At 41.5% G+C, this 21,251-nt stretch overlaps 1 protein-coding gene across 1 annotated transcript in view; it reads right to left on the bottom strand.

Annotated features, from left to right (window-relative positions):
• fstl4 (follistatin-like 4) overlaps window positions 1-21,251 on the bottom strand; it is a 433,986-nt gene that overhangs the window by 86,727 nt on the left and 326,008 nt on the right. The window contains exons 6-7 of the mRNA XM_055148279.1: window positions 16,092-16,258; window positions 45-165 (exon numbers count right to left, since the gene is read on the bottom strand). Of these exons, the coding sequence (XP_055004254.1) occupies window positions 45-165; window positions 16,092-16,258 (288 nt within the window). The remainder of the gene's footprint in view (window positions 1-44; window positions 166-16,091; window positions 16,259-21,251) is intronic.

Below are 21,251 nucleotides of genomic sequence, written 5' to 3'. Positions count from 1 at the left end.
AGGTGTAGTTTTAGAGTACAGAAGCAGTAGTACTTTAGACTGACCGTTGACCTGGAGCACGTGCGTCTGTGCCAGCTGCTCGTAGCCGTAGGCGTGGCAGCTGTAGTTGCCCATGTGGATGGTGGTGACTTTGGTGATGTACAGAGAGCCGTCATCTCCAAAGTCCTAAAGAAAACACAGAGGAAACAGAATCAGAGCAGAAGATTTCAAACACGCTGCTTCTGTTATACTTGGAGCTGAACCGTGCATGTGTCGGTACAAAGCATTTCTAGTAAAAATATTTATAGCATTAATATGACAGGAGTGTCAAACTCATTTTGGTCCGGGGGCCGTATCCAACCGACTTTGATCCTAAAGTGTCCGGATCAGAAAACTCATGTCATATAAACCCCAAAAATAACAATAAGTTCAAATATTTGTGCAGAGAAACACTAATCTATTACAGAAATCTTTTTTAATTGATGAACTCTTTCTTTTACTAAATATTATAATATTATGAACAACCTGAAACTTTAAGAAAAATTCAATTTCAACACAAAGTTTTAACATGAACTTGTTTGTAAATATGAATAAGTCTATTTTTCTTGTAAAATCCTGCACTCGGCTCCACTTTTCTCATGTTGGACATTTTTCTGATGAGGGTGTCACGGTCAACAGTCAAAACGATCGTCCTTTAAGAGCGTTTGGAAAGAGACAAGTCTTCATTTGTGCTGCTCTGGTGGGAGGGGCCACGTACAGAGACGCTGGAGACGCTGCTGTGATAAACACCACAGAAAATTAACAATATTTTAATAGAAAATATAATTAAAATATTTTAGTAGAAAATCAGCCGAGGGCCAGATTAAAGGTCTTGGAGGGCCGGATTTGGCCCCCGGGCCGTATGTTTGACACCTGTGGTCTATGATATGGTTTATGTTGATAATTATGAATGTATAAGACAAAACTGCCAGAACTGAAAGTGTGTGGAGGTTAAAAACATGGTGGAGCACTTCCTGTATCACCACATGACATCACACAGTCTAAAGAGTTAAACAATGGAAACAAAAAATAAAAAACAAAAACATCAGCAGATCTGTTATGTGTTTATAACATAGATCAGAGTCCCTGCCTGGGTCCATGGAGACATGTGCCCACACACACCCGCCCGTTATCCTGTCACTATATAAACGTTACATCCACACCCTGCCCGGACCCGTTAATATTCCACCTGTTACCTGCCCGTGATAAACTGGGGTCCAGCACTAAACCAGGACTAAACCAGGACTAAACCAGGACTGAACCAGGACTAAACCAGGACTGAAACCAGGACTAAACCAGGACTGAACCAGGACTAAACCAGGACTGAACCAGGACTAAACCAGGACTAAACCAGGACTGAACCAGGACTAAACCAGGACTAAACCAGGACTGAACCAGGACTAAACCAGGACTAAACCAGGACTAAACCAGGACTAAACCAGGACTAAACCAGGACTAAACCAGGACTGAACCAGGACTAAAACCAGGACTAAACCAGGACTAAACCAGGACTGAACCAGGACTAAACCAGGAACAGGGAACCAGGACTAAACCAGGAACTAAACCAGGACTAAACCAGGACTAAACCAGGACTAAAACCAGGACTAAACCAGGACTGAACCAGGACTAAACCAGGACTGAACCAGGACTAAACCAGGACTGAACCAGGACTGAACCAGACTAACCAGGACTAAACCAGGACTGAACCAGGACTGAACCAGGACTAAACCAGGACTAAACCAGGACTAAACCAGGACTAAACCAGGACTGAACCAGGACTAAAACCAGGACTAAACCAGGACTAAACCAGGACTAAACCAGGAACCAGGACTAAACCAGGACTGAACCAGGACTAAACCAGGACTGAACCAGGTCTAAACCAGGACTGAACCAGGACTAAACCAGGACTAAACCAGGACTAAACCAGGACTAAACCAGGACTAAACCAGGACTGAACCAGGACTAAACCAGGACTGAACCAGGACTAAACCAGGACTAAACCAGGTCTAAACCAGGACTGAAGCAGGACTAAACCTCTGCTGATGGTTTTATATAATAAATACACCAAAGTCTCTCTCAGCCTGGTCCATCGATCAGGGAAAAGACGGGACATGTCACTTGTTTCCAGGGCAGTGGACGCGTGTCAAGTATTTTTTTCCCCTTCGTCGTTCATCTGATTCACTTGACTCGCCCGTAAATTCTAGAACTTCAAAACACACCAGTTTCAGCAGTTATTTGCAGGTACTCGCCGGGACTAGACCATAAAACAGCAATTTAAGCTATTTAACTCTCTGTATCTAGTTTAGTCTTGTTTTAGACCACATGTAGTCTTCATGTTTGGACTTGCTTTAGTGCTAATTTGGCTCAGTTACAAACCGGGTTTAGTCCTGGTTTTCAGTCTAAACTAAAACTGGACTATGACTAAACGAGGTCCAAAAGCTTCAGGTCCAAGGAGAGAGGAGCCACACAGTTCAGTGTTAGACTTGGCTTGATCCTGGTTTAGTTCTGGTACTTTTCCCATTTAAACTGCTAATTTAGTCATGTTATGTCTAAACCAGGGCCAAAGGTATAAACTAGGACTGAACCTGGTCTAAACTAGAACTAAACTCAGTCTAAACCTGGACTAAACCGAGTCTAAACCATGTTTAAGTCATCTTTAGGTACAAGTGTCATGTTATATGCCTGATTTTTTTTCTTGTTTTGTTCAGGTAGTTTTCCTGTTTCGACTGCCAATTTAATCATGTTATTTCTAAACTGGGACAAAAGATGTAAACTAGGGCCAAACCAGGTTTAGTCCAGGTCTATTCTAGAACAAAAGCAGGACTAAACCAGGTCTAAAGCAGCTTTAAGTAATCTATAGGCACAGCGACTGGAGCGACAGGGGCGAGTGATTTTCAGACACGTGCATCCATGAATCACAAGTCCCTGCCGAGCTGAGGGGCGCGTGTGGGAATTGAGCGGTGCCTGGGCTGAAAAATGAAAGGGTTAAAAATATCTGGGCATTATCTTGATAAATGCGGCGGCGCGCGGTGGCTGCGGCGAGCGGCGGCCACTAGGGGGCTGTAGCGGCAGCTCAGGGCGGATTACAGCGTTAAACTCTGTCCCCGGGAGCGGAGGGCGAGCGGCAGATGTGGAGGACACGGCGCTGTCATGGCGATGAGATGGCGGCGCTGTCATGGCGATGAGACTCAAACACACCGTGGGGTTTTTCAGGGCGACTGATGTAATGTGTTCTGACAGACGGAGGGAGGGCAGATGTGGACACACCAGAGTTTACAAGTGACATGTAAAGTAGGACGCTTCTCCATCTGTGGTCACTTTAAAGCCACAGTATGTCACTTTTTAGCCAGAAACACACTAAAATAATAATAATAATAATAATAATAATAATAATAATAATAATAATAATAATAATAATTCCATTTTGGTTGTGTTTATTCTTATTAGGCCTGGAGCAGGACCTTCTCCGGTTTGTTTCCATGGAAATATTGTTGACAAAAAACACTTTTCCACCTTCAAGGCTCAAAGGGTTTTACACCAAGGAGCCACTCAGCCATTCACACACAGACACTGTGGGTGAGGGGGGGGGTCAAGTGTGTTGCCCAAGAACACAATGACAGCATTCATCTGTGGGAGCTGGAATTGCACTGCCAACCTTCAGATTTGTGTTCATCACTAACGGCCTCTCTGACCACCATCACTCACACACACCACCTTCACACTAGGCAATGTGGGTGAAGTGTCTTGCCTAAGGACACAACAACAGTTTTTGTGACTGGCTCCCCCCTGTGGCTTCTGATTTTTCCAGTGTCTCCATCCAAGTCCCGACCAGACCCGGACCTGCTGAACTTTTGAGATCTGATGGGATCAGGCTTTGACAAGCCGGTACAACTAGAATTTATATTTGTCTTTATTCCCATGATTATTTACACTGTAGAATCTCCCTGAAGGCAACACATCTATGAATGGCACAGATGGATGCAGCAAAAAACAAACAAAACTCAAAGTAACTCCAAACTTTTGAAGATTAGAATTTTAGATTGTAAACAACAGCCTTTGCTTTGCACTTTTGGCATGTTTTGACCCTGACATGGCACAGCTGTGAAGTGAAAACCATTTCAGGAGACTTCATCATGTATAAAAAAATATTTTAAAAATATATTCAGTAAGTAGAAGTTCTGAAATGACTCCACAGCAAATGAACAGGATGTGTTTTATGTAACAGTGATACAGTTGGAGAATTATGAAAAGTCATTAAGAAATGTGTTTTCTTGTGTGGACAAACGTCTCTTTTACATTTGGAGACTGGAACTGTGGGCTCCTGTGCGGCTCCTGTGGGGCTCCTGTGCGGCTCCTGTGCGGCTCCTGTGCGGCTCCTGTGTGGCTCCTGTGCGGCTCATGTGGACTTCCTCTGGGGCTTCTGTGGGCTCCTGTGTGGCTCCTGTGCGGCTCATGTGCGGCTCCTCTGGACTTCCTCTGGGGCTCCTGTGCGGCTCCTGTGCGGCTCATGTGGACTTCCTCTGGGGCTCCTGTGTAGCTCCTGTGCGGCTCCTGGCTCCTCTGTGCGGCTCCTGTGGACTTCCTCTGGGGCTCCTGTGTGGCTCCTGTGCGGCTCCTGTACGGCTCATGTGCGGCTCCTGTGCGGCTCCTGTGTGGACTTCCTCTGGGGCTCCTGTGTGGCTCATGTGCGGCTCCTGTGCACTTCCTCTGGGGCTCCTGTGCGGATCCTGTGCGGATCCTGTGCGGCTCATGTGGACTTCCTCTGGGGCTCCTGTGTGGCTCATGTGCGGCTCCTGTGGACTTCCTCTGGGGCTCCTGTGTGGCTCATGTGCGGCTCCTGGCTCCTGTGCGGCTCCTGTGCGGCTCCTGTGCGGCTCCTGTGCAGCTCCTGTGTGGCTCCTGTGTGGCTCCTGTGGGGCTCCTGTGCGGCTCCTGTGTGGCTCCTGTGCGGCTCCTGTTGGTCTCCTGCAGCTGCAGACAGAACCAAACTCCTGCACCAGACTTTTGTTTGGCGTCTGAACCTTATTTGGACCTGAGCCTCCACCAACAAATCGTCATTTCAGAGATTTTCCTGCTCTTCACCTCTGGGTCAAACCTTCTGACGTCACAAGCACAAAACACACACAACCTGGACTGACTTTATGAAGGAGCTATTACACTTCTGTAGATTATATCTGTTCACACACAACAGATTCATTTCACCGTGGAATCTTTTATTCTTTTGAAAATGATATATTTGACAAAAAACAAGGTATTAACAAGTTTTATAAGTTTCACTTTTGTTTCTGACACTCTGAGTCCCTACTCCCTTTGCTCTCTGCACTAAGTGATTCCCCCTTCAGAGCGCCATCACAACACAATCAGTGAGCATCCTGTAAATGAAACTACTGCACATCACATCAGGTTTGTCATGTTGTAGTGAATTATTCTGTGTGATGCTTTTGTTGATGGGAAATGTCCGTGCTGGAGTGTGGCTGATAATATTATAACAACATATAAGTCTCCAGAAAGTTGATTTTGAAGAATAAATATTCTGCATAGTTTGTATTATTGCACCTGCCTCTAAATTCACACTCTGCATTCTTTTCACCTGACTCATCTTCTGCACCTGCCTCTAAAACACATCAAATAGTCTGGGTGCCCTGCATCCTCTGCACCTGTCTTTGCACCTGTCTTTCTTTGCAGCTACATCTAAAATGACCCAAACAGTCTGGATCCAACGCTGCTCTGCGTCTGTCTCCAAATGCTCCAGATAATCCAGGTCCACGTCTCTGTGCTCCTCTGTCTCCTGTCATGAACCTGATAGTCCTGGTACAACCTCTGCACCTGTCTCCTCCTCTGCACCTGTCTCCTCCTCTGCACCTGTCTCCTCCTCTGCACCTGTCCTCTGCTCCTGTCTCCTCCTCTGCACCTGTCTCCTCCTCTGCACCTGTCTCCTCCTCTGCACCTGTCTCCTCCTCTGCACCTGTCTCCTCCTCTGCACCTGTCTCCTCCTCTGCTCCTGTCTCCTCCTCTGCACCTGTCTCCTCCTCTGCACCTGTCTCCTCCTCTGCACCTGTCTCCTCCTCTGCACCTCAGATAATCCAAGGACCCTGATGCCTCTGCGCTTGCCTCTTATCAACAGTGAAAACTCAATTAAAAACAGATTTGATTTATTTTCAGAGTTGGTCAAATGTCCAGTTCAGAAATATTGCCCAAATAATATTTAAAGTTCTCTGTACTCTACGTACTCTAATAAACACAGGGATTATTCATCGACAAATAAACATCAATAGAAACACTTTTATTTTACTGAAATAATGTTATAAAAAAGGTTGTTGGTTGTGTCTGACCTTTGGACAATGTTCTGTCTGTTCAGTGTGACATTATCTATGTTTTAGAGCTCTCTGAATACTTTGGATTACTTGATTTGCTGTAGAGAAGCAAAGGCAGGAATATCTTCACATAAGAAGTTTTGTCTGATAAAAAACAATGAAAAGCCCCGTTTTTACTTTACCGTATTAAAAATATTATTGAGAGAAGAGGAGGAGACACGGTCCACACGGCATGGTTTAGTCCTGGTTTAGTCCTGTTAAATCCTGTTTTAGACCTGGTTTTAGACCTGGTTCAGACCTGGTTTAGACCTGGTTTAGACCTGGTTTTACACCTGGTTCAGACCTGGTTTAGACCTGGTTTTAGACCTGGTTTAGAACTGGTTTTAGACCTAGTTTAGACCTGGTTTAGACCTGGTTTACACCTGGTTTAGACCTGGTTTTAGACCTGGTTTAGACCTGGTTTTAGACCTAGTTTAGACCTGGTTTTAGACCTGGTTTAGACCTGGTTTAGACCTGGTTTTAGACCTGGTTCAGACCTGGTTTAGACCTGGTTTTAGACCTGGTTTAGACCTGGTTTTAGACCTGGTTTAGACCTGGTTTTAGACCTGGTTTTAGACCTGGTTTAGTCCTGGTTTTAGACCTGGTTTTAGACCTGGTTTTAGACCTGGTTTTAGACCTGGTTTCAGACCTGGTTTAGACCTGGTTTTAGACCTGGTTTAGACCTGTTTTAGACCTGGTTTAGACCTGGTTTTAGACCTGGTTTTAGACCTGGTTTTAGACCTGGTTTTAGACCTGGTTTTAGACCTGGTTCAGACCTGGTTTAGACCTGGTTTAGACCTGGTTTTAGACCTGGTTTAGACCTGGTTCAGCCCTAGTTTAGACCTGTTTAGACCTGGTTTTAGACCTGGTTTAGACCTGGTTTTAAGACCTGGTTTAGACCTGGTTTTAGACCTGGTTTAGACCTGGTTTTAGACCTGGTTTAGACCTGGTTTAGACCTGGTTTAGACCTGGTTTTAGACCTGGTTTAGACCTGGTTTAGACCTGGTTTAGACCTGGTTTAGACCTAGACCTGGTTTAGACCTGGTTTAGTCCTGGTTTTAGACCTGGTTTAGACCTGGTTTAGACCTGGTTTTAGACCTGGTTTTAGACCTGGTTTTAGACCTGGTTCAGACCTGGTTTAGACCTGGTTTAGACCTGGTTTTAGACCTGGTTTAGACCTGGTTTAGACCTGGTTTACCTGGTTTTAGACCTGGTTTTAGACCTGGTTTTAGACCTGGTTCAGACCTGGTTTAGACCTGGTTTAGACCTGGTTTAGTCCTGGTTTAGTGTCCGGCAATGAGTGGAATTATGACAAAAAAAAAAAAAAAAAAAGAAAGAAAAATACCATCGTGTAATCCACTTATTTCAACAAAGTAACTGTAATCCAATTACCACTCACTGAAACAGTAACTGTAATTGAATACAGTTACTCATAATTTGTACTCTGGTTATGTAACTCCAGTACATGTAATCTGTTACTCCCCAACACTACGTGTTTCTTGCCTCCAACCAAAATATTTCCCAGCAGCAACGCAGGCTTTTAATAACAATGACGTCAGCTGAAACTCGCCTATATAAATGTTTTAAACTTCATCCTCCTTTTTGAGCACCAGGTCCTAAATATGTCAGATCTTTACATGGACAGATCCTTGTTGTTGTTTCGTTGTACCTTGTTCAAAAAAAAAAATAAAAAAAAAATAGAACAATTATTAGAGAGCAAGAAAATGAAAATGAGTTTTGAATTGCTCTGTTGGTCATTTGTGAGACAGACTGATGGAAGAGCCAGGGCATCTGTGTTAGAGCAGGGACCATGTGATCAGAATAAAGTCTCACATCTCCACAGAACTGTGAGCTTCACGACAAAAACACTGAGTCTGATGAAAGCCGTTCAGTCCCTCAGGCTCTCAACATGGCCGCCCTGCTTCCACATTTTCTCAAAAAGGCGCTAATTGACTGTTTGTTTGTAATCCACAGACAGCTCTCCGCCCGGGAGCTCCCTCTGCTCTCGCTCGAATATTTATCAAAGAACAATTTCATTTCACTTGGATTTTTAAAAACAAATTAAAAACTATTTGGATGAAAAAAACGATTTGAAATTTCAGGGCCATGATACCAGTCTGCCTCAACTAATCGCCTCTCAGACCTTTTCCAGCGCAGCGGCACAACCCTCAGCCTCCCCAGTATCATTAAGAAGCTGCTGATACTATAACTATAAAACTGCAATAGAACCATTGATAAAACTTCAAAAAAAAAGCAATAAGAATTATTTATAATGTCAAATTTCATGACCACACTAATCCACTGTTTATTCATGCCAAATTACTCAAACTGAATGATTTGATTCTGTACCAAACTGCACAAGTCATGTATAAAGCTAAAAATAAGCACTTACCAAAAAATCTTCAACTACTTTTTTGTGAAAGGGAAACAAACTATAACTTAAGAGGCGTTTTGAATTTTAAATTGCCTCGTGCTCGAACGACAAGAAAAAGCTTTTGTGTCTCTGTTTGTGGTGTAAAATTATGGAACAACTTGAAAATAGAATTAAAACTTTGTTCGAATATACATGTATTCAAAAGTAAAAAAAATTAATTATTTCAAAATACTGTGCGGAAGAAATGAGTGCTTAGTGTATATGTGTGCATGTATATGTAAGTGTATGTATATGGGTGTATATATGTATATATATATATAGGTATGCATGGGTATGTGATGTGTATGTAGGTATGTATATATTATATCTGTGTATATGATGTGTACTATATCTGTGTACATAATATACATATATTTGTTGTTGTCTGTTAGATTGTAATGCAATGCAGGTACTGTGCAATTACTGCTTATAATGTACAGGAAATTAGTATGAGTCTGTATTTGTTCTTCGTTAATTTGGGACAGTAGAAAAAAGGGGTGGGGTTAAATAAGTATTTACTTCCTCCCACTCCTTTTTTCGGACACAAGGAAAATTCTGCGTAACATTTATTTTGCCTGTTATTATAGAATAGAAATAGTTACTTTTTTGTGTTATATCTATGTATTTACGTTTTTGTCTTTTTTTATTATTTAGTTTTTTGTTTTTGTTTTTTAATTTATGTTCTATGTATTACTGTCCGAAATAAATAAACATAATAATAATAATACCTCGATACACACGCCACAATACGATACAGTGAGCTTTGGATTCGATACGATATATTTTAAATCGATATTGTTCAATAAAAAAATAAAGGCTAAATCATGTCTGTGATACTAAAAGTCTTTGTTAAACCTTTTCTGGTGCTAAATTACTATGAAACACGCTCATTTTAATCATTAAAATAGTGAAAATGTCAAACGTGTCACATAAACGAGTTTCCTTCCTCTGAACAATCAACAAAACTGTAGCTGTAACAAAATAATTTAGTAAAATAAACCGAAAAATACTCCTTGCAATATAACGATACTGTATCCTCACATTAAATGATACGATATTGATATTTTTGCACACTCCTGCTCCTCAGCCTCTCCATCTCCCTCTTGTTCAGTGTCTAGGCCCCGGGGCAGAGATTTTCCCACACAAATCTCTCAGATCTCCATCGTCACATCACTGACATCTCTGTGTGTGGAGGTCTAAGCACCACAGTCGATCCCGTCATTAAACTCTGCATTAAACAGTGAGAGCCTCATTAATAATCCCTCTGAAACACACTCCACAGTCATAACTTCTTAACTGCATCTTACTGTTTTCCACACACAAGAGACTTAAAAAAAAAGAGGTCACAAGTAAAGTTAACAAAGAGCTAAGAAAAGTAAAATATTGGTTTGATTTAAATGGATTGATTATGGATGTTAAAAAAACTAATTTCATTTTATTAAAATAATGATTTGGTGGAAATGTCTGTCTTAAGTGTAACAGGGTTAAAAATTGTCTGATTTTCAGGCAACAACTTGCAAAATGTTCAGTAATTCGAGCTCTACAACCTTCATTTCAATTTTATTTTAAATCTTTTTCTTTTAATATAGCATTGGTGGGTTTTGTAAACCAACAAATTAAGTAATACTGGCCTTAGCTAATGCTGTGATGCATGATTATGTGTTTTCCTGTCAATATCTCAAAAAATTTTGATGTTGCAGCCATTTTTAATTGGTAAACATCCAAAAGTTTACTAATTCTTCCCTGAAATGCAGGGATTATTCCTTGTTGCTTTCATCAAATATAAATTCAGTTGTTCAAGAGAAATGTTGCTGACAAACCAATAGAAGAGGGAAGGATTTTCTGACTAGTGGGACTTCTGACTACAGGGACTTCTGACTAGTGGGCTTTCTGACTAGTGGGCTTTCTGACTACAGGGACTTCTGACTAGTGGGCTTTCTGACTAGTGGGCCTTTCTGACAACAGGGCTTTCTGACTAGGGGCCTTCTGACTAGTGGGCCTTCTGACAACAGGGCTTTCTGACTAGGGGCCTTCTGACTAGTGGGCCTTCTGACTAGTGGGCCTTCTGACTAGTGGGCTTTCTGACTAGGGGCCTTCTGATGATAAGGGTGTAACCGTAAAGATGCAGCCGTGTGGAGACAGCGCGGGTGTACTTTGAGTTCATTATTAGACACGGGGTGAGCTGTTCATCAACTTGTCTAAGCTTTTACTTTGTACATTTTTGTAAAGCTTCAGTACAGGATGTACATGTTAAAGTTGCAGTTCATGTGCAAGTGCAGTGCCAGTGTAAATGTTGACGTCACGGGCTGGTCGCCATGTTAAGTTGTTGCAGATAAGTTAGTTACATAATTAGTAATTAATTAGATTTAAAGGTTGTATGGAGGATTTTTTTTTTGTTTCAAACTGTCAGTGAAAGATTAAAATACCATTACAGAGACGCAGCAGCTTTGTAATTATGATGACCAAAAAAAAAAAGAATGAAAATCTATCAACTGTGGACGTGTTGAGGCCAGATAAACATCAGCCAATGGAAAACGAGGCTCCCTCATTTTCTATTGGCTGTTAGGTTGTCAATCAAACTCCCTAGTGTAACTGACTCGTCAGAGCGCGGGGATTACGTGGTTTACGCAGCGGTTCTTAGAGGCTTTTTCGAACTGTCGCTTCCTCGCATTTCGCACAAAGTTTGTCGTGACGGCGGATGAGAATCCACGACCGGTTCGCCGCAAAAGAAAGTCCGTTTTTGAGGTCGCTGAAAGAAGAAGAGAAGAGGAAAAGGAGCAAAGCCAAACTGAGGTGATTCTTGGAGATCTCGTCCAGCGATGGCGCGACCGAAGCAGACGAAGGGTCTAAAAACTGACGCGTCGGTCGCTGAATTACTTCTAGACAGGAAACTTCAACAGTAATTCTGAATGCGCACAAGGACTGTCGCTGTATTTCTCTTCCCTTAAAAAAATCCTCTATACAACCTTTAAATGGTACAGTTTTGTTAAGTTATTAATGAATGTATAAATGTAAAAGTTTAAACATGTATCAATAAGTTCTATACGTAAGATGCAATGGAAATGTTGTATAATTGAGTTTGTGTAGCAACATGGAAATTATTTGTCATAGAAGAATAAACCCTGCAGTCCTGAGAGGCGAAAGACAAATCATCTGTCCCTTGTTTTCCTTTTCCAGGGTTTTACCTTCACACGACTCTCGAGCGCGAGAGGGGCAACGTGGGCATAGATGTGGTTCATAATGTGATTTCATGTTAAGAGGTTAAACACAGTAAAAAGGTTTGCAATAAATATGACTTTACATGAGCCTTAAAAACAAAAAGTAATAATACAGTTATAAGTAAACTAAAATGTTTATTCTATTTTATTTTTTCAGTAACATTTCATGTAGTTTTGTTCAAGGAAACTGTAATTATATCTGTGATCGACTGCTGAGCCTGGGATCTTTTGTTTTGGTGATTAGTAATGTCTTCACCCACCACTTGAGGGATTTCGTGCTCTTTCTCCTCATTGTATTCAACTTCTGCATGAGAGAAGCAGCACAAATCATTCCCAAGGACTTGCCAAATGTTTACAAATGTTATATGTACATTATTAAAACTATTATCTGCTGGAATAACATGTTGAAGTGAGGCTAGGGGACTGTTTTATTGCTTTGTTTTGATATAAATAAGACCTGCTTTTTTTTTGTTTTGTTTTTTTTACATTGTGGACTTGTTCTCCGCCAGCTTTGTCCACACAGGTTTATGAGCCCCATGTAAAATCCTGTTGATACTGTTTATATTTGATTGTATGAAACTTCTGGATGAAAGAAGCCGCACCAAATCACTCCTGTGGTTCTTATTTTCAGAAGTACGGTTCAACATTCCCCATTCCAGGGGACAAGAAAGTTCACATGTGGCTCTTCCAGCTCCTTCAGACTCTGGCTCCCATTGACCAAAGATCACCACTCACTACAGGAGAAATAGCCCGATTTTGGCTGCAATTTGCTTCTCGTGAAGTTCCGGGAGGCGTGACCCGACTTCGTGTCTTCGCTTGTGATTTTGAAGCCACAAAACAGCGCTGTGATTCCAGTTTGAAGTGGACTTTATCACCAATCCTGTTATGCTTTAAAAATCATGTATCTGAAGTATTGCACCACTTTGGAGATTTTAAGTCTCATCAGATTCTCCTCGTGTTTGTGGTGCGCGCTTTTTGTCGCACATTTAAAAATAGTTTAAGACTGAAAAATCCTGTAGTGTTTGGAGGACTTAACACTGGAAAATTGTGGCCTCTCTCTCTGTACCTGCTGCTGTCAGACTCCTCATTTTGGTCTTAAAATGTCCATATTAACAAGCTCTATATCAGGGGTGTCAAACTCATTTTGGTCCGGGGGTCGTATCCAACCGACTTTGATCCCAAATGGGCCGGATCAGAAAACTCATGTCATATAAACCCCAAAAATAACAATAAGTTCAAATATTTGTGTAGAGAAACACAAATCTATTACAGAAATCTTTTTTAATTGATGAACTCTTTCTTTTACTAAATATTATAATATTATGAACAACCTGAAACTTTAAGAAAAATGCAATTTCAACACAATGTTTTAACATGAACTTGTATGTAAATAGGAATAAGTCAATTTTTCTTGTAAAATCCTGCACTCGGCTCCACTTTTCTCATGTTGGACATTTTTCTGATGAGGGTGTCACGGTCAACAGTCAAAACGATCGTCCTTTAAGAGCGTTTGGAAAGAGACAAGTCTTCATTTGTGCTGCTCTGGTGGGAGGGGCCACGTACAGAGACGCTGGAGACGCTGCTGTGATAAACACCACAGAAAATTAACAATATTTTAATAGAAAATTTAATTAAAATATTTTAGTAGAAAATCAGCCGACAGCCAGATTAAAGTTCTTCGAGGGCCGGATCTGGCCACCGGGCCGTATGTTTGACACCTGTGCTCTATATGATCCTGGGGTTGTAGAGCCTGACTCCAAATTCACCCCTTTACTGCCAGCATCAGTCAGCTTCATTTGACTGGAGCTGAACGCAGTGGGTGACATCACACTCGCTTAGTCCACTTCTTTATACAGTCTGTGGCTAAAATTACAATATTTTGACTGATTTCAGTGTTATGCCTTGAAGCTACAGGCTAATGTATTAAACTATTCAATTAAATTTTTTTCCCTCAGCGTCTGTTCTGTATAAAGGCGGCGGGGGGGGGGCTGGGCGGTCAGAGGAGACTGTGGGGTTGGGGGGGGGGGGGGGGGGGGGGGGGGGGGGGGGGACAAGTGTGGCATTCGTACATCTTGTGGCAGTATTATGGGCCGTACAAAATGTAAAATAAATACGGCTTATATAGGAGGAGAGGAGATGGTTGTGACCAGACTGTCGATCTGGATTCAGCAGGCAAATACAGCGTAAGGACAAAAGTACTCAAAACAAGACGAACAGTTTGAATTGAATCATTTAAATTCACGAAGATGTTTTTTTTTGCAGTGTTATGGTTGGTTGGAAATGGTCAGGTCCGTCCCTCTCGCTCCCTTCGCTCCTGATCTTCTCCTGATTTAGGATATGTCCACATGACAACGCCCCAGACTTATTTATTATTGTTTTCTTTCTTTTTTGAAGGCTGAAAAACATTTGCATCCACACACGTGCCGGATCAGTAAATATTTACATTCACACGACAACGGAGCACTGAGTGAAAATGATGTAATACCTACACCACGCCTGTATGTGGCGCTGCTAATAATGATAATAATATTTAATAATGATTATCTCATCACCATTTTTTTAAACTTTAAGGTAATCTAGCCTGTTTTAGACATATCCCACAAATCTCGCCGTTTTGTTTTGCAAAAGCTAAACACAAGTTTTCGTTTTTAGCCATAAGATTTGGATGAGAATTATTAGAATAACTTGGTCTCAAAATCCAACAGTTTCAAAAGCTGCAGTTTGTTTGTCCACATGACAACGCAACCCCAGCATTCTCAGATTTCTCCACTCTGGAACCTGTTCTCAAAAAACACTGTTTTCGCCCACCCAAAACGCCGTCTCCGTGTGGATGAAAGACCAAAATGAAAACAAACTTCACAGTTTTGACCAAAAAATTTTCATGTGAACAGGTCTTTAGTGTCAGTGTACTAAGCCTACTTAAAGAGTAACTAAACAAATCTTTTTTTCTCCTACACTCTGCACATGGTGTTTGAATAGCATATAGTGAAGTTTGCTGATGACACAGCAGTGGTGGGGCTCATCATGAACAACGATGAGTCCAATTACAGGAGGGAGGTCTGTCAGCTGGAGGCTTGGTGCAAAACCAACAATCTGTGCATCAATATAAAGAAAACAAAGGAGATGATTGTTGATTTCCGCAGGAAACCTAATGCCCCCTCTCCTCTGTACATCAATGGAGATGCAGTGGAGATTGTTTCCCGTCTTAAATACCTGGGAGTCCAAATCATGAACAGTCTCAGCTGGTCTAATAACACCAGTTGCATTGTGAAAAAGGGACACCAACGCCTATACTTTCTTAGGCGCCTAAAAAAAGCAGGTGTGGGCCCCTCTGTCCTGAAGGCCTTTTACAGGTGTGCGGTGGAGAGCATCCTCACCACCAACATGACTGTGTGGTTCAGCAGCAGCACCAAGGCAGAGAGGAAAACTCTGCAGAGGATAGTTAGAGCTGCAGAGGATAGTTAGAGCTGCAGAGGATAGTTAGAGCTGCGGAGGATAGTTAGAGCTGCAGAGGATAGTTAGAGCTGCGGAGCGCGTCTGCGGCTGTAGTCTGCCCTGCATTGAAGATATTTACATCAGCAGGTGCAGGACAAAAGCCCACAGCATCATGGAAGACTCCACCCATCCAGCACATGAACTTTTTACAGCTCTCCCATCAGGCAGAAGATTGCGCCACCTACAGGCCAGGACCACGAGACTACGGAACAGTTTTTTATCCTGATGCCGTGAGACAGATTAATTCTGTCAGAAAAAACACTACAAAACAGCACTGACTTGGAACGCACTTTAGAAAATGGGGGCGGGTTGATATACAATATTTTTAACTATTTTATTCTTGTTATAACTATTTATTCTTATTATAACTACATGTTCTTATTGTTATCTGTGCTGCTGTTGACCTGGACCTGAGTGCATTGTTTCGTTTCTGTGTATTTTTTATACTGGAATGACAAATAAATTTGATTCTGATTCTGATTCTACTCTTCCTAGTCATTTTTTTTGGCAACTTTAGTACAAACTATGTCAAAAACACCTAAATGAGAAATGACAGAAGTGAGGTTTCTCATAGTCCTGTCCAGTGTCACTCACGTTGATGTCCTCCAGGTCCAGGAAGTTGAGCACGATGCCGTTCCTCCTCCAGATGATAGGGGGCCTCAGCGTGCCCTGGATGGCACAAGTCAGCACCGCGCTCAGCCCCACCGTCACCGTGGAGACGCTCACTCGCTGATCCTCCGGCAACGTCAGCTGGACCACCTCTGTAAACACAAACAACAACAACACAACGTCAGCTGGACCACCTCTGTAAACACAAACAACAACAACACAACGTCAGCTGGACCACCTCTGTAAACATCAACATAAACAATAACAACATCATCTGGGAGGTATTCCATTAAAGTGAGCTAAAGCAAAAGCCTGGTCTTATTTGGGTAATCCCGACTTATCATAGCCTCATTTCCATTCCTCCAAAGTAACTAACCAGAGCTACACGAGACACATGTGTGTGGACACTGCACTCATCACAAAGACATAAACTGTATAAAAGCCTACAGCCATTATTTCATTCAAATGATGTTGCACATGTGTCTGTTGCGTGGGGCAGTGCAGCTTTTCCACACAGACAGACTCTGGTTTGGACTGAGGATGACTGTGGGTTCTGTCTGTTTGCTCCTTCATCACGTCTGTGTCTCTCTCTTCATTCCCTCGTCTCTCACTCTCTGTCAAACTGCAAACAGCTTGGCACAGATTTTATTGTTTCTTCTAAGTTACATGTGAAGAGTTCTGTTACAGCTTCATTTTTACGCACAGCAGAACTTAAGCTCTGTACATACTACTTCATTCCCCGGGTGTATTAACCAGACTCCTCACTCCACAACCTCCTCCTCTCTGTCCATAGAGCGACCAGGAGAGGAGGGGAAGTCGTGTCTATCCTCTCACTCCTCAGATCAGAATGAGTGGAAAAGTTCCATGGTTTGAAATCAAACTGTGCGGGTGCACACTGTGGCTCCTCTCTCTTTTTAACAGATCAATAAAAACATCATTTTCTGTGATGTCGTTGCTCTGTTGTTCTGGCCTTCCCAGAGTCACAGGGAGCATGCACAAAGCAGAGCTTCAACTTCAGGCCTATGTTAGCTTCGACCAATCACAGGGCAGCACTGTGTGGTTTTGGAGGAGCCAAAGGTGAAGCACCCAAAGGAGCCAAACAAACAGTGATGTGGACACATGTACTTCAGCCCGTCTGATCAGACATACAGACTGTTTAGTCTGTTGTGCTGTTGCAGTATTTGTTTTCACCCTGAGAGCTCCTGAAGGGTTTCAGTGAGTCATGTCAGACTGGTCATGTTCAGAACTCCATTCAGAGAGCGACATTATCATGGAGCTGATGTGACATGAGGAGGATTATTGATCACTGCTCCCCAAAGACTCACATGAGCTCATCTGTGCTGCTCAACAAGCCAAGTGTCTCCCACCTGAAACTACAGCCTGCAGCTGCACGATATATATACACATATATATACATACACATATATATATATATATATATATATATATATATATATATATATATATATATATATATATATATATATATATATATATATATATATATATATATATATATATATATATATATATATATATATATATATATATATATATATATATATACATATACATAATACATATATACATACACATATATATATATATACATACACATATATATACGCACAGATATATACATACACATATATATATACAGATCTGTCTCCCTGGAGACAAGAAAATGACACCACTAAGCTCATGTTTGCTTGTGTGTTTTCAATGTATTTTTATCAATATGAAACAGCCAGTAAATACAAGATCTAAAGTTAATGTCATATCATTCACAACATCTCCCTGGAGACAAGCAGAAAGTGAACTCTCCACCAGAAATGTTACATAGTTCACCTTTAAATTAGCTGTATTTGGCATATTTTATGTATGCTAGCAGTTTTTTATTAGCAGTCAAAATTAAAATGTCTCCTAAATGTCTCTTGGCAAACTCGTGGAAGCAGCACTCAGTCTTGTCAGATTTTGAGATCTAATAAAGCTTCAAATGCAGAGATTTTGATACAGATTGGTGCAGAATTTTCCCAAACAGAAACAGTTGAATCAATATTTTTCATAGCTGCTTTTCTTCCTTTATTTATTTTCTTTCTTTGTCTTAAAAAATAAACCCCTCAGGCTTTTCAGCAGGTCTAAGACTATCAAAAAAAATAAATACAAATGCAGTGGAGTAAAGTACAGATACCTGCGCTCAAATGTAGTGAAGTAAAAGTAAAAAGCATCGACTGTGAAATCTAAACCGTGTACTTTTACTTTTACTTTGTCACATTGTCTTTTTCTTTAGGACCTGTGAGGAGACTGGGACAAGATTGAGTATTTTCTGTTACAAAAATATGTTTATACGCTGAAAAACTAATCTGAAAAGCGACAGCGAGTTGTGTGAGTGAAACAAGCACAAACATTTGGAATCGATTTGAAAATACGACAATGGAGGAGCGAGTGAATAATGGGCGCCGAGGCAGGAGGGCGCGTGGAGGAGACACGGAGAGACAGAACGAGCAAAAGTCAGATTAAAGAGCAGAAAATGCACCGCACGATCCGCCGCACGGGAACCCAAAAGAGGAACCACAAAGGGACGATCCGGGGGAGGACATCGAATGCGACGCACGTTTGGGAATGGCAAATGGGAGAGTGAAAAATCGCTCCTGCGCTCCGAAAGGAAAGAGACATCAAGAGCAAAAGAGATGAACAACTACTGAGGAATAAAGAAAGAAGAAGAAGAGAGGAGGAGGAGGAGGGAGACGCATCAGGAGTAAAAGTCACAAACAACTACTGAGGAAAAAAGAAAGAAAGAAAAGAGAGAAGAAAGCAGGAGAAAGAGGGAGAGCGAGAGCAAAGGGGGAGGAGTGAGACATCAGGAGTAAACGAGGAGGTGGGAGTAGATAAAAAAATAACTAGTCTGCAATAGTTAAACTTATGGTTGCTAGGTAACAGTTCTGGAACAGTAATAGTGCGTTCAGACTGCAGGGCTTAACGCTCAATTCCGATTTTTTTGTGAAATCCGATGTTTTTGCGAGGTCGTTCACATTTCCAATTAAATGTGACTTGTATGTGACTCCAGTGTGAACATTAAACGGCCCGAAAAGTGTCCCACATGTGACACTGGAGACACGACGACGTCAACCGCAGCGAGCGTCTCTGTGTTTACAGAAGTTGTCCAAACATGGACGCAGCATCGAGCACCTGGAGATTTTAAAGTTCCTCTCGTACCGGAGCCAGAACATGAACAACTTACTTGTTTTAAGGAGGAGATTGAGAAGGAGAAGGACGAGGTTTTTGGTCGTGGTGTTTTGTGGTGAGTGGTGATGTGCTTCACTTCAGTGACACGGAGTTCGTTAACAATTTTCGCCAACTTCAGCGCAGAATAGTGACGTTTGTGTCTTGTTGATAACGTGTAGGTGGATGAATGCACTTTGTCCGTTCAGACTGAAGTCACATGTCAAAAGATCAGATATGTATCAGTTTCAGGAGCACATATCCAAGTGTCCTGGGTCACATTTGAAAAAAATCAGACCTGTGTGGTTCAGACTGACATTAAAAGATCAGATACAGGAACATAGAAGCCAAAAAATCTGTCCAAAGTGTCCAGTTTAGGGATGGGCAGGATTAGTCGATTAATCGATAATTGATCATTAAGAATTTCATCGATTTCGTTCATTTTAATCGACAAAGTGAATGTAGGTTGCTGTGTGTATCGTGACCAAACAGGTGTGTACATGTACATGATTACAGATTACACACCCCAAAATGTAGTTTGTAACAGAATCCATTAAGGTACTTAAAGTGAGTAATGTAATCTGAATACTTTGGATTACTTGATTTGCTGTAGAGAAGCAAAGACCAGGAAATCTTCACTTAAGATGTTTTGTCTGATAAAAGAAAATGAAAAGCCCAGACTTTACTGAACCAAATTAAAAATATTATTGATAGAAGAAGAAGGAGACACGGTCCGTGCAGCAGGATTTAGTCCTGTTAAATCCTGTTTTAGACCTGGTTTAGTCCTGGTTTAAAACTGGTTTGGACTTGGTTTAGACCTGGTTTTAGACCTGGTTTGGACCTGGTTTAAACCTGGTTTGGACCTGGTTTAGTCCTGGTTTAAACCTGGTTTGGACTTGGTTTAGACCTGGTTTTGGACCTGGTTTTAGTCCTGGTTTAAACCTGGTTTTGGACCTTGGTTTAGACCTGGTTTGGACCTGGTTTAGTCCTGGTTTAGACCTGGTTTGGACTTGGTTTAGACCTGGTTTTAGACCTGGTTTTGACCTGGTTTGGACCTGGTTTAGACCTGGTTTGGACCTTTGGTTTAGACCTGGTTTAGACCTGGTTTGACCTGGTTTAGACCTGGTTTTGGACCTGGTTTGACCTGGTTTAGACCTGGTTTAGACCTGGTTTAGACCTGGTTTGGACCTGGTTTAGACCTGGTTTAGTGTCCGGCAATAAGTGGAATTACCGGGAAAAAAAAGGGATACAGCCCAAAATGTGAAAACAGGAAAATAGCGCCGTGTAATCCATTTACTTCAACAAAGTAACTGTAATCCAATTACCACTCATGGAAACAGTAACTGTAACTGAGTACAGTTACTCATAATTTGTACTCTGATTACGTAACTCCGGTACATGTAATCTGTTACTCCCCGACACTGGTGACTCTCTGTATCTACTGCAGTGAGACTCGTCTAGAAATACATTCTAATCTAGTCTAATCAACTAAAGTTTAAAGACTGAGTTGATCTTTAGATTTTATTAGTTCTGTGGAGAGAAACACAAAGACATTTACCCGAAGTTCTATAAAATCTTTTTTACGTACTCAAAGGGCCGTGATCAAAGAAGACAATATTTTTTCCAAACTGTCTTCTCAAGGACAACATAAAAACAGAAATGCGTCTCTGTATACGGAGTCCAGATATGAAACTTATTAAATCAGGGTTTTAAAAGTTGCACCAGTGTTTCTAAATGTAAGAAAATGTACAAGGATAAACTCAGAGGAACGAAAACGATTCAATTTAATGAAAGGACAAGAAAAATATTGTAAATACATGTGGTTCATTGGTGACTTTTTTTGTTTGTTTTTTGGGATGGGGATTGATTATTAAAGATTTTTTTTTTTTTTTTGATCTGTGAAAGGAGCAGAGTGTGTTACAG

Source organism: Boleophthalmus pectinirostris, unplaced genomic scaffold (assembly GCF_026225935.1).
Source record: "Boleophthalmus pectinirostris isolate CB_2022bp ecotype Guang Dong unplaced genomic scaffold, ASM2622593v1 HiC_scaffold_12, whole genome shotgun sequence".
Taxonomy (NCBI): Eukaryota; Metazoa; Chordata; class Actinopteri; order Gobiiformes; family Gobiidae; genus Boleophthalmus; species Boleophthalmus pectinirostris.
This window is presented reverse-complemented; position numbering and strand designations above follow the sequence as displayed.